The sequence below is a fragment of the Medicago truncatula genome, chromosome 2 (assembly GCF_003473485.1).
Source record: "Medicago truncatula cultivar Jemalong A17 chromosome 2, MtrunA17r5.0-ANR, whole genome shotgun sequence".
Taxonomy (NCBI): domain Eukaryota; kingdom Viridiplantae; phylum Streptophyta; class Magnoliopsida; order Fabales; family Fabaceae; genus Medicago; species Medicago truncatula.
Genome location: NC_053043.1, coordinates 14137004 through 14151003, shown reverse-complemented (window position 1 = coordinate 14151003; position 14000 = coordinate 14137004). Strand labels below are relative to the sequence as shown.

Below are 14000 nucleotides of genomic sequence, written 5' to 3'. Positions count from 1 at the left end.
ACTCCAAGTGGAGTGGTACCTGAGACCCCTGAAAAAGTAGGCCATTTCTGCAATTTTTCGAAAAAGTGGGGTATTTTTGTGTTTTTTTTGGCAAAAATTAGGGCAGAAATTTTTTTTCTTCAAGAAATTGCACAACAGCGGCCCTCAGAATGATCCTTTTTTCCAAACTTGAGCACAAAATAAAAGGTGTTTTGGCAATGGCCATAGCATCCCATCCCAACTGATTGACCCAAAAGTTCATCACTAAATTTATTTTTTTAATGGATGTTAACATACAATAAGGTTTCTTTCTAAATGCTTCAAGAGAATCTTCTTCAGACCAACCCCATTTCTTTAGGGCATCAACTTTCTCTTTCCATAGGGTTTTGTGTACAAATGTTTTGGCTATCAATGCTGCACCAAAAGTTGTTTTTGAAGGATTAAACCCCAAATCCTTGACTTCCTTCACCGACTTCAGCATGTCACGTGTCTTGAATATCCGACTATGTTTCCTAACCAATTTTTTCATGTTTGAGTGGGACACTCCATTTCTCAATCAGCATTGTGATGTTATTTCGCACATAAGGATCACAAAGTAAATTTGCATTGTAGTTCAACAATGCCAAAGTTTCCTTGTCAGATTGCAAGAATCTGCACACCAATTCATAGGTTTGGACTATTTTTTTGTCCAAACTAGCAGTAAGGAACACAGGGTTCTTACACACAAGGTTAACAATGTCAGAGTTAGAAGCACCTTTGGAGAGAAAAAATTGAAACTTTGGCAACACCGTTTTGAAGGGTTTGCAGGAAAGAAGCCCTGGCATCTTAGCAATCAGATCACGTAGTTGGGAATCTGAAAAACCATAGTTTCTAAAGAAGGTGACAACAGATTCAGGTTTTTGGGTGGAATTGAAACGAAGACGATGAGTGGAGCATAGTTTGGAAGCAAATTGTGGGTCAAACCCAAAATTGTGAATGAGGTAGGAGGCTGCAAAAGAGGTTGAATCTGAAGGGTTGGTGCAGAAATGGTGGAAAAGAGGGCTAGGGTTTAGGGATTGTGATGTTTGTGGGGTAATGAAGCCTTTGAGATGATAGATTAGAGTTCTTCTATGACGCCATGAATTGAAGTTGAACATAGTGTTGAGTTGAAGTTTGAAAATGGATTCAGATTGAAAGGGAAATGGGTTATATGCAGTGACAAATACCGCACCAGTTGCTACAGAAGCTCATTCATGCCCGACATTCCAGAAGGAACAAGATGCAGCCGCACCTTTGGATTCATTCTTGAGTTCGCCCGCTGAAAATATCCCAAATGTTAGCGCACAAGTTCATGTTAAAGCTCGTATTTGTCCGCAACTTCAAAAGGAACTTGATCTTGTTAGCGAATATCTTATTCAAGGTAAAAATAACGACGTTCCTTCAACGCCTTATCTGACGAAGAAGCATAAAAAACATTTTTTCTTGCTTTTTTTAGGTTTTGGTTTAGCCCCCCTCATGGATATATATTTTCCTTTTTTTTTTTTTAATAATATATTATGAGTAGGCGGCAAATGATAGGAATATTTGTTAATCAGCTTCATCTTGATGCCCACCTATCTTTTGGCCTATAAGAAAAGAAAAATGAGGGCATCTTTATGTCATCTCTGAAAGTCACGAACATAGCCCTTATTTCAAAAGGTAGTGAACAAAAGACAATGAAAGATTGGTGACCCATTGCCTTATATTATGTAATGTTTTGTACAAACTGGTTTCAAATATTCTCGCGAATAGGTTGAAAAGAATTCTTCACCATTGCATTTCGGATACGCGGTTTGTATTTGTACCCGACAAGTCCATTCTTGAGAGTGCTCTTCTTACCATTGAACTAGGGCATTAAATGAAACAAAAACTCGTGGTCAAGATATCGTAGCTTAGCATTGAAGCATTAAATAAATATTAACGTCTACAAAATTTCAGTGTTTAAGTAAGGTGCATTATGTAGCTTAAAATACAATATTAAGAAGCCATTTGACAATTAAAAGTAGTAATTCTAGAAATCATCTAAGAAAGTAACTTAGCCTATTTGGACATTGTGAACCTTCAACTAGCTTTTTCGAGGCAACAATGTTTATCCCTTCTCCTCTCCCTTCCATTTTCCAAACTAATGGCCTTCTTCCCTTAGAATGACAAGATTAAGAACATGATTGATCGTCAATGAATGAGGAATCATTAATACCTTTTTGTGTTGTTGAAACTTATCGACTTCTAGTATTGGATTTGGGGGTGGAAAGATGCACCATGATGAATTACCCAAGACGACGCGAAGAAAGAGTGGTAGAATATGAAGAGTGGAATGACATGTCAGGTAAAAGGGGTTGCTATACAAAGGGATCACCTTGTGATCAGGTAGTGATATCACCAAATAAGTTGAGAGAATTATGATTTACCATTGAAGCAAGCAAATTGGAAAGAGTTGTTAGCTTTTAACGAATCGGAAGCCAAATAAATATTTCTAACAACTAGGTTCTTGTTTTTGCGACGCAATAATGATATTATTTTTACGCGACTAGTTCAATTTATGTTGCATCATCTAGTCACTCATAACTAACCAATAATGCAATGTAGGGAGGGCGCATTTGTTTACACCTAGAAATAATAATCATGTTAGTTGTGGTAAATATGTGATTTAAGGATATGAGAGTTTCTCCTCAACCAATGGAAGGTTAGTTGAGCGTGAATTCAATCGAACAAGGGTTAACCTATTATTTTTCGACTCTATTATGTGGGTCTTCAAGATATCATACCAAGTCAAGGATTAGTATAACTTGACAATGAGGTACTCAACCCACACTCTCTGTTTATAGCGCTAATAATTGCACAAAGTGCTAAGCAAGAAAGCTACTCGTATTGGATCTTGTCAACGAATCATGCCAATAAAAGAAAGTTGTCGTGGGACACCACACAACCCCTCAGCAAAGGAAAATCAACGCACTATCGCACAAATAACCGAGCAAGGCTAAAGACTATATATCATGTCATTTCGTCCGGTAGAAATAGTTTTTCGTATAAATGCCCATCATTGTACAATTTTCAAAACACATTATCAATCAAACATCAAGTATATATGTTATTTTATCTCTTTATCTTTTTGTCTTTATCTTTATTTACATATATTTTTTAATCTAATAGCAAAAAATCCAAAATAATCATATTTAACGCTCTACTGTAGCGGTTAAAGAACCTACAATTGATAGACAAAATTATGTCACTCGTATTAATCAGCTTACGAAAGAGAATCACAATTAAGAACTATCAGCTGATACATATGCTAAATCTCTTGTTCGACATCAAGTAAAATAATAAATCAAAAAATAATTTAGGGACGTGAGTGAAGGCAAGAATGAACGGACTTAAAATAAATGTGCAGTGTAATTTTTTTGCTTTACGTCTCCACTGAAAAATAATGATGAACAAACCAAAGTGATGGACGGTGTGGAAACAAAAGTACTATGATATGCGAATCACGATTGTGTTATGTGTCAATCTTTTGTGAACAATAGAACAAGTTGCTTATTTTGATATGCAAATGGTGCTTATAATATTTGCTTATAAGTAATCAACATTTACTACATATGTAAATTAAAAGTGACAACACTCTAAAATACGTTAAGGTTCAAATTGAGAAAAAAAGAATATTGTCAAATTGGCACTATGCCACATACCATATCACACGCACTAACAAATTCTAATTTGGTGCTTCCTTGTAGTATAAATTGTTTAGGTCCATTGCTAACTTGTTACAATTAATCAATACATTTGATTTTAGAGTCATGACTATGAAATATTTAATTGCATATCTCTTAATTGTTGTAATGGTAATTCCCTCAAACAAAGCTCAGCTTGGTATTATCAATGATCTCTTGGGTTCTGCTAATATCCAAGGAACTGTACTTTGCACTTCTAAGGACAATGTGGGTGATGTCAATGGTGCTGCAACCCCTGGTTTTTCAAGTAAGGCCAAAATTCTCACTGCCATTCATCTTACTATATTTTGACTTTTATCCTAAAATAATAACTATTTTAACTAGACATGTGAATGAAAAATACATTTTTAAATAATTTGTATGTTACTAATACACTTTTATCATTAATTATGTATAGAATAACCATATAGTTGTGTGTATATAATAATATTTCAGATGCTCAAGTACAATTAAAATGTGGAGGAAACATGCTATCTAATGCAACAACTGATGGTGATGGAAAATTTTCAATGATGATGGACAATCCTCTACTCTATGATTTGTCTTCACTACTCACTGGTTGTAACCTAATGGTTCCTACACCACTTTCCAAATGCAACACAAAACTTCCTTCTGTTGGTGGCCTCATTTCAACTCTCAAATATGTTGGAATCAGTCGTATTGGAACTCACACTCTTGCCAATATTGCACCATCAGGATTTCATTTCATTCCCTTAACTTGATTAATTAAACCACAGATCTACAAAGGAGGATATTTATAAAATTAAAATTAAATAAAGTTATATCCTCTTGTATTCTTATTATTTTCTATTGTAGTGCTTGAAGCTGAAAATTGTCTTCTTTGTTGTGTCTATATTGGCTTTTTTAGATAAAGAAAGACTATTTGCGAAGAAAAAAAATATTAATGTTTACTTTTTTATTTACTTTATGATATTCTTTTAGCACGAACTTTAAGTGAAAACTGGATAACCATACCTTGTTACAACATCCTAATGGGAGGTTAGATTATCAGGCATGAAAGAAATTAAGAACACTAAAAAGGTGATCATACCTTACCACATTCGATAATATTTAATCCACACTGAAAAAGGACATTTCATTTAAATAAGATAATTTTTTTTTTTTTTTTAAGTAGTAAATGAGATTAAGTTAAGAACAACTTTTGCACTCAAAAAGTTATGGGTGCAGCTGAATCTCCTAGGTTGCTTTGAATCACCCTCCTCATCCATCGGAATCTAACTTCCGGTAGGTCGTATTTGCTCACATGACCTACCAGAATCCATCTTTTACAATTAAATAAAATTTGGTATGATTAGGAATTGTTTCATCCAAAAAATGATTTCAAATCCTCCCAATCGATATGGAAGCTTATTAATCATTTAAAACCAATCATTTGAATATTTTAGGTGTGTTTGTTTTGAAGTTTAAGTGGAGATCTCGGATTCGATCCTCGAAAATTAACATTTCCCCTTCACCTCTAACACTTTACTAATATGTGTCTATAAAAAAAAAAAAAAAGTTTTGAGATGTATATTAAACAAGAGAAATGATATTTGTACAACTAATTTGTGACAACTTTTTGACAACTATCTCTCTCATTCTCACATTATACTCTTATTCTATCTCTACCTTTTTCTCTCCATTGTTTTTGACCAATGAAAAGAGAGAAAAAAGAAATTGTCACAAAAGTTATTTTAAATGATTGTTCAAATATCACTACTCATTAAACAATTGAACTCAATAAAGTCTCTAGTTCTTTAGTACTGTACTTGGGAATAGAAGAAAGAAAAGAAGAAAAAACTTGTACATGGATCAATCACGTTATACCAATGGTAAGACAAAAATAAAATTTATACTAATGAAAAGAAAGCCATTTGAAGTAATTTGCCAGCCAAAACATGCAGGTGGAGTGGAATGGATTCCCAATTAATACTCTCATCTGTGCACTCAACCTATAAACAAACTTAATTAAGAACACAGTAAACTAGATTATACAACTGTCAAGTACTGTGCATGTGGAACACTAAAGAAAAAATGTCTAAAATACTATTAATAGGCCTGCCAGCAGTTGCATGCTAAAGCCTACAAAGATGTTATGAGGAACAGTGTGAATGCAAATGCAAGATCTTGTTGGTGAATGCAATCTAGGGGACCACTTTAACTCACTCTCCAACCATGTTCATCTATTTGACTCTTGACTATTCAGGAGTAATCATTTACAATAAAATAAACAGAATAATAACAACAGCCACAAGTTACATTGTTAAAGGGAAAAAATAAACTGCTTCTCAAATTGTCTATAATTAAGTTGCATAGCAATATAGTGTAGCATAGCCATAACATGCCCTAGATTGATTCTATATAGCTTCCACATTGTGAAATTGCTGATAACATGTGTATGCATGTGAATAATGATTTTACATTACATAAACTAAAATTACATCATATATATCATATTATATTGTACTTAAAAACTGAATATTACAAGATGGAAGATACAAAGAATACAACCAAAATCCCAAGTAAAACAAACCACATGATACATGATTACAACCACATGATACATGATTACAACTGAGACTTTTTTTCTCCAATTTCCCTCTCTCCAAAAACTACATACATGACGCATAAAAGGTTCCATGATTAACACTATCCAAAAAAATAAAAAATAAAACAATTGAAACAAGAAATTAAAAGAAGATAAAAGTTTCATTTTGATCCTTATATGTGTGAAACAATGTCACAATATTCAGTAAAGATATCTTTTGTAAGCAATTTTGTCAACCAAATTAACTAACCAAATTAGATTTAATTGAGGCCTAAACTAACCAAATATACATTTGAGAGCCAAAGTAAATAGAAACTAAAGACACATTTAGATATGTTCTTTTTTAAGATATTACAATCAAGGACTATGGCAATTGCATCTCACACATTTAATAATTAAAATGATGTTAATCTTGAAAGTATTATATTATTAATGAAAATTATGATCCATCCACAAAATAAACAGATTACAAATGCAATAGAAAGATTACAAATGCAGTAAAAGCAGTTCTAAAGATAGCAAAATTATGTATCAATTAATCAAACTGAAACACTATCACATGGTTCTTTTTTTTTATCCTTGTAGTTAATAATTAATTTACCACTGTAAGATTTATCCTCTTGCAGTAAGCAATGAAGGAACAGCTGACAAATTTGGTGTCTTCTCAGAAGTGTTTTTGCTGTCTTTAGAACTGCTTTTACTGCTAAAAGCTCTCATAGGACTTGCAAGTGCCCAACCCCAACTACCCCTACTACCTCTTCCATCATCACCAGAAACCAAATAAGAAGATGAAGATGAATTCAGCATCATAAACCCACCAAATATTCCACCACACTTCACTCTTTCCTTCATGCAGTGTTGAATATTTCCATTTCCAGCAACAACAGAAGATGAAATTACTTTACTACCCTTGCCTTCACGTTGAGATTCCACTCTTCTTAAGGTACAATCTCCAAACCCAGTTGAGATTTTCTCAAAGAAATCACCAGAGAAGCTTCTGCTACCACATCCAACAGATCTAGATCTTGAAACCTTACGTTGTTCTTGATCCAAACCACCAGAACCGGAACTTGAACCAGAAGCTTCTTCTTCTTCCTCTTCTTCAACTACCATGTCACAGTTTCTTCCTACTGAAGAACAAAACTTTGGTTTCACAGTTGAGATCCTTGGACTACTGTTGATATCAGCCCTTGAGCTTTTATCTTCACTTTTCTTGTTGTAGGAGCTAGAGGGCACTTTAGAAGATGAAGAAAGATGAAGAAAAGACCAAAAACGGTTTCTTTTTCTGGTATTGAAGTTTCCTTCTGCATCATCACCATCATCATCTAGCAACTTGGTTCTTCTTGGTGTAGCTGTGGATTTGCTACGCTTGAAAACAATATCAGAAGTAACATTAGCAGAAGATGAAGGTTTCATGTTCATGTTGATGGAAGATGAAGGTTTGTTCTTGTTATTCTTCTTTGGTAGAAGAAAAGGGATGCGTGAACGGCTATGATGGTCATGTTTGGTTGAAGTTTGAGGTACAATGATGGAACTAAGAGAAGAAGATGAAGAAGATGGAAGAGTTTGGGATCTGAAAGAAGGTGGTGAAGAAGAAAGAGAAGAAGAAGATGAAGGAGTTATAGGTAAAGGAAAAGAAGAAGAAACAAGTTTACCAAGTTTTTCTTGAAGACAAAAAGCACATATACCACCAGGTTTTTTTTTGTTAGGATGGTTAATGCAATATTGTTGCATTGATCCATCATTGAATATTGCATCTTCTTCTTTCATTGCTTCCATGTTGGTTGTGGAATTTGAATGAATGAATGATTAGGGTTTAGTTTTAAGTTAGTTTCTTTATGTTGGTAAAAAGGAAGATATGATATTATGAAGTGCTTTTTGGTATAGAGATAAAAGGGAAGTGAGTGAGGGAGAAAGAAGAGAAGAATGAAAATGAAGAAAAGGGTATTGAAATTGAAGTTATGGTGTGAGTGTGAAAGGGGGAGAGAGTGTTCTTGAGGAGCACGTGGAAGACTGACTTGCAAATGAATTTAAAAAAATGTGAAAGAGACAAGACGAACACTTGTTAGTTTAATGTGAGAGAGTGAGGGTGTACACAATAATCTATTGAATAATCCAGTCCATTCTTCTATCCTAATTTTTTTTTTAGGGTGAGTTTGTTTTAAATTATATTTGTAGATTTTTGAAAATAAAATATAGAAATATAGTTTATTAAATTTTATTTCTGATTATAAAACATTTATGAGAGTAGAAAAATTTTCTCAAAAAAAAGGTTAAGAATAAAGTTCTCATGAAGACGAGAATAAATTCATATGTAATTACTTATTAAAATCTCTATTTTTATGGTTGTTGGGAATATTATAATGTTAGTATGATCATTTTTGAAAAAAAAAATCATGTAGTTATATAATTAAAGACAAAGATAAAACAATTCAAGTACTTATACTCTCTCCGTCTCAGATCAAGTGAGTCATTTGCTCATTCACACATTTTTAAAAAAAATGTATAAATGAAGGAGAGGGGAAAAAAAAATGATTTTAAGTGTTCTTGTTACATATTTTTGCATTTTCCACTATTATAAATCAAAAGTGGGATATATTAAATTGAGAGTAGTGAAGTAGTGTTAATTAGAGTTATAATTGGAAAAAAGTAATTAATATTGTATTGAAAAGTGACATGAGTCAGTTATTTAAGAACAATTTTTTTTTCGTTTTAGTCCCTCTAAAAATTTTCTTTAACTTTTAGTCCCTAAAAAATTTCTCATCTCCACTTTTGGTCACTCTTTTAAAGTAACCTCATATATATAATTCATATTTTTGAATAAAATTTTGCAGAAAAATTCATAATATTATAAAAATCTCTTTCCAAAAAATTAGAATTTTTTTAATATAACATGAATTTAATATGAATTTTTATATTTTTTAGGGTTAAAAATTCATGTTTATTATGTTTTGGCGAAAAATTCTAATTTTTTGGGGAACTTTTTTTACAATATACTTCATATTCCTGCACAATTTCATTAAAAAATACAAAAGTTAACTTAAAAATAGGGACCAAAATGAGCAAGTGATTGAAAATTTTATAGGGACTAAAAGTTGAAAGAAAATTTTGGAGGGACTAAAACGAAAAATTGGTATATTTATAAGGATCAAAAACATATTTAATCCTTTTTTTTACAAAAGACTCACTTTAAAAGAAAATTATTATCTTAACAACGTTTTTTAATACTTGTAATGATCATGCTAACGTGTGTTTTGAAGATATACGTTAAGGTTTTCATAAATAGTAAATATTTATTAAGAAAAATTAATTTTTAACTTTTAAGGAGTTAGTATCACAATTTCTATTACGTAATTTTTAACTTTTTAATCCTTGGTGTTTATTGTGAGATTTTAACTCAATTTTGGGAGCACATCAACATAGAGGACATCATCATTCTCCTACAACAATGGCAATGAAAGACTTTCAACACCACTATTTTAACTTTGATCTTATCCATCTCTCTAGTATAGGAGCAACTTTCACCTTGTCAAATGGAAGAAGTGAACTTAGACACACTAAAATGAGACTTGATAGAGACATGTAGAGAGGTGATCATCAATTTCTTATTCAACTCTCATGAATAACAGGTCATACCGTTACCTTATTTTATTTAATTTTTAATCCAGTGACCACAGATATGCCTGAAGTTTAAATTCATGAAAGGGGATTTTGAAGGATGAATATTCTAAATGCAATGTGGTATTAAAGAAATATTGCAAGGTCCAAAAACACAAAGATCACTTGAAAGTATACTATTTTCATATCATTTCAAATGTGTCTCTAGTTGGTAAATTAACTAATTACATGACAGAATTCACTATCCTTAAAGCTTTCAAAGTGAATATTCATCCTTCAAAATCCCCTATTATTGAGGAAGTAGTTCGACATCCTGCTATTGATCATTGGATCGAATGAAACACTGATGGTGCATCCATAGGTAATCCTGATCTTTCTTCATGTCGGGGCATCTTCATAAACACAAATGTTCATTTCTTAGGCTGTTCCACGGAAGGGTTAGGCATTGAGAGCAATTGAAAATGCCAAAGATAAGTATCAGAGTAATTTGAGAGATTCCATGAGAACCAAGCATTGGTGCCCAAGCTAAAGAATTTGTACCAAATATCATTTTTAAGGAACTTTTCCCAAAAAGATTTAATATCTTTACAATCTCTAAGAGTTTCAGAGGCAGACTAACAACAAGTACAAATGGAATCTTGAGACATACATCGGTTATGTCTTTTGAAGTTTGTGAGAAGAGTAACATGAGCAATTTTACAAAGAAGGAGTTAGTTGGCAAGCCAACTTATGAATATATGTTTGATTAAGAATTTTCAAATTTTGTACCAAAAAAAAAAAAGAATTTTCAAATTACGAAAACCAAGACCACCCTCTCCCTTTGGGTTTCATTTCGTTGATATGACGGAAATGTCAAATAACTTTGACTAATCTAGCTGTGACGCATAGATTAATTCAACTATTTTTTTCTCCCTCACAATCTTTTATGTTTAAAAAAATTACATTGCCACATGTCACTAAAGTGCAATCCCTTCCTTTGACATACTTATCTTTTCCAAAATAAAATTGAAAGTATTCTTGTTGACTCTTTTGTGGGGGAGAGTATCACCCAAATAAATGCCAAGATCATTTGTCTTCTCAATGTTTAAAGCATTATTGAGCAAGACAACATTATTGTAAATTTTGTCAAAAAAAAAAAAAAACATTATTGTAAAAAAAAATCTAACTTTTTTCTATGTAAAAGAAAAGTGAAAAAAGAGACATGGTTTATTATCATGGATAAGGAGATTGGTATCTCTAATTATTGATAATATTGACTAATATTAAATTTTTCATGTCAAAAAAGAAATATTGTTGCATAAAAACATCCAAAAGACAAAGACAAATGCAATAACTCACCACGCCATCACAGTGAAGTGTGTGGCATTAGTTTGTTGATATCATATGATGATAATTATTATGATAAGATAATAACTTGACCTTACTAAAGCAATGTGCCAAAACAACTTTTGCATTATTAAACCTTGTGAGGGAACAATCTCAACTCCCTTAATTGCATGAAGATAAATTCATCCACCAATTATAACAAAGAGTTTCACGCACCCATATCCTACATTATTTGTATATCTTTTTTATCTTTCTTGCTGATACGACATCTTTGTAAAATTGATGGATGTGAAGCCCCTTTGCCTTCCAATTTGATTTTGTAATCATACTACAAAATATCCATAAAATAATTGATTGATATTATAATCAACCTCTTCATAGAAAAATATTATAATCAACTTGCTTATTTATCACGTAGTTATGACCTCATCTTATTTTTTAAATTCAGTTTTTTTTTACTATAAATTCTTAAATTTAGTTAAGCTTCATGAAAATTTTACACGTACTGCGTTGGGCCAATAAGGAAAATAGTTCGGAGCAGTCCAAGATGAAGATTGCTCTTTAGACTTCAAAGATTGCTATCACACAGCTGAAAATGACTTTTAATACCTCTAACGGCACTTAACTGTCGTTCGTTGTTTAATTTTTCTTTTGGAATGAACGGTTGTTAACTGCTGTTGGAGTTATTTTGGTCATATTTTAAGTTTGCGATAGCAAATACTTTAGTGTAAACAGCAATTTTCGTCCAAGATTTGTTAGGTTTAAAGGCCCATTCAAGTTCAGTTTAAAAAAGGCCCGTTTAGGGAATTTACATGACAACCAATTTACAAGCCCCCACATTGCTGCAAAAGCCCCTCAAGATAACACGGTTTCCATAAAATTTATTTGGAACCTAGATGATTATGCATGAGTCATGCGAATCTTAAATAATAAAGAGAATAAATATTGTAATTGCCTAACTAAATGAGTGGAGTATAAGAACCTTTTAACACAATAATCAAAGCATCTTGGTTGAGTTATTAATTAGACTATAAATTTTTATAAGTCTATATTGCAAAACACAAAAATTGTAGCAAACTTATAAATATTTAAAGTTAAATACTCATTGAATATGTCAAAATAAGAAAGAGTTGTTATTTGGGCATAGAATGGCAACATTGTATGTCGACATTGTATACCACACTCTAGAGTCAGGGACAGACCTAGAAATTCTAAGCAGTGTAGGCCATATATACATACATACACACAATTATATAAATTAAAAGTAACTTTATAGTTAAGCACTAATTAACTATTTTTCGGTCGGAACTTTCTCTTGATAAATTTACCTTTATCAACTCATTTGTTTTTTCAAACTTAAATTTTAATTTAAACTCCAAGTTAAGTATAGAGAATTTGAAAACTATATGTCTTTTTTTGTTAAACTTCTTTTCAAATCAAGATAATATAGATACAATAAAACACAAACAAATTAAATAAAGTTGACACCAAATGTCAAATTCAAGTTTAACATCAAATCTCTACCTTATGTTTTTTAAAATTGAAAAGCTAAATTAAGTCTCATGAATTTATATTTCACGAGTGCCACTCCTCGATATTCTTTCTTAAACCCAATTGCCATTGTTTTATGTTGACCAAAAAAGATACAATTGGGTTATACTGTAGGGCTTTCTAGTGTATTAGGCAATATTTTAAGCATATTTTAAAACCATTACCACACAAACACTACCACAACACTACCACACATGTAGTATTTTTTCAAAAAAAAAATCTTAATTAAGTGACGGCCAAGGCCCACATATAGTATAGTAACAAGTGGATCCGTCCCTGTCTAGAGCGCTAGATTGTTTTGGCTCTGAAATAAGAGAAAGTAATGATTCAAAAATTGAAAGCGAATGAAAAAGTAGTTTATACGATATACGAGTGTCAAGAATTTATGTATGAAAAACATTTAAACAAAAAAAACTTAAAAACTAACTCAGTATTTTTGTCAAATTTAAAGAAAAAACTTAAAATGAAACAAATGTTACCTTGCAATTGAGATGCAACAAGAAATGGTACTTTGACTTGAGAGTTGAGATCCTTGACACACCACAGAAAGCAGTACTAGCCAGACTGGCCTACAATGAAATCTACTTGGAATAGGTTGTATCATGCATGCCGTCAACTTGATCAGAAATTGGAAACTAGAAATCTATATAAAGTAATTGTTTTTTGGTTGTAATAATTTTCTAGTAACTTTACAATATCGTTGATGTCCCCCAAAAGGTACGTCTCTTCCATGTACTTGCGCTTGTCACTAGCAACACTTATTGATAAAGCTGATTTTCATTGAAGTACTACTGTACTAGATATATATGCTACCTTACTCAAGATCATTTTAGTGAATCCTGCAACAAAAATACTCAGAAAAGTGCTATTTCTCGATGATGTGTTCACAAGAAATACTATTAATACTATTCGTGAAGTCATCGTGATTTTTCAGTCGCGATCAATAGCATGGCTCTTATATTAATCGTTTTAGTACATGTATTATATAAATTGTTAAAAAGTTTCAAATTTCACTATTAGTATTTGAGAAATGCTAAATCATTATATTACCATACTCAATGTAGAAAACAAAAATTATTTAATGGCAATATGAGGGTCTTGTTAATGTTGAAATAAATATGTTTGTGTTTAGATGCCCGATCAAGTTGGAAAGATTGATACTTGATGGGCTAAAATCAACGTTTACTACTCTTTTGTTTTGGCATTCCTTGAAGTTGAAGGGTGGGTCTTGAAAA

At 31.9% G+C, this 14000-nt stretch overlaps 3 protein-coding genes across 3 annotated transcripts; 1 reads left to right on the top strand and 2 right to left on the bottom strand.

Annotated features, from left to right (window-relative positions):
- Positions 1–491: 491 nt before the first annotated feature.
- Positions 492–1115, bottom strand: LOC25488102 (uncharacterized). Its single transcript, XM_013607761.1, has one exon. The coding sequence runs from the start codon at positions 1113–1115 to the stop codon at positions 492–494; it is 624 nt and encodes a 207-aa protein (XP_013463215.1).
- Positions 1116–3749: 2634 nt separating this feature from the next.
- LOC25488101 (phylloplanin) lies at positions 3750–4621 on the top strand. The gene is made up of 2 exons (XM_013607760.3): positions 3750–3969; positions 4158–4621. Exons 1-2 carry the CDS (start codon positions 3789–3791, stop codon positions 4442–4444), a joined length of 468 nt encoding a protein of 155 aa, XP_013463214.1. The 5' UTR covers positions 3750–3788; the 3' UTR covers positions 4445–4621.
- A 2055-nt stretch (positions 4622–6676) lies between these two features.
- Positions 6677–8341, bottom strand: LOC25488100 (uncharacterized serine-rich protein C215.13). Its single transcript, XM_013607759.3, has one exon. The coding sequence runs from the start codon at positions 8047–8049 to the stop codon at positions 6883–6885; it is 1167 nt and encodes a 388-aa protein (XP_013463213.1). The 5' UTR covers positions 8050–8341; the 3' UTR covers positions 6677–6882.
- Between the last annotated feature and the right edge of the window lie 5659 nt (positions 8342–14000).

What these genes read in the sequence shown, in the direction of transcription:
- LOC25488102 (XM_013607761.1), bottom strand. Translation starts at nt 1,115, where the DNA reads ATGTTCAACTTCAATTCATGGCGTCATAGAAGAACTCTAATCTATCAT.
- LOC25488101 (XM_013607760.3), top strand. Translation starts at nt 3,789, where the DNA reads ATGACTATGAAATATTTAATTGCATATCTCTTAATTGTTGTAATGGTA. An exon ending in TGCAACCCCTGGTTTTTCAA is followed by an intron (nt 3,970 to 4,157) that starts GTAAGGCCAAAA and finishes ATAATATTTCAG; the next exon opens with ATGCTCAAGTACAATTAAAA.
- LOC25488100 (XM_013607759.3), bottom strand. Translation starts at nt 8,049, where the DNA reads ATGGAAGCAATGAAAGAAGAAGATGCAATATTCAATGATGGATCAATG.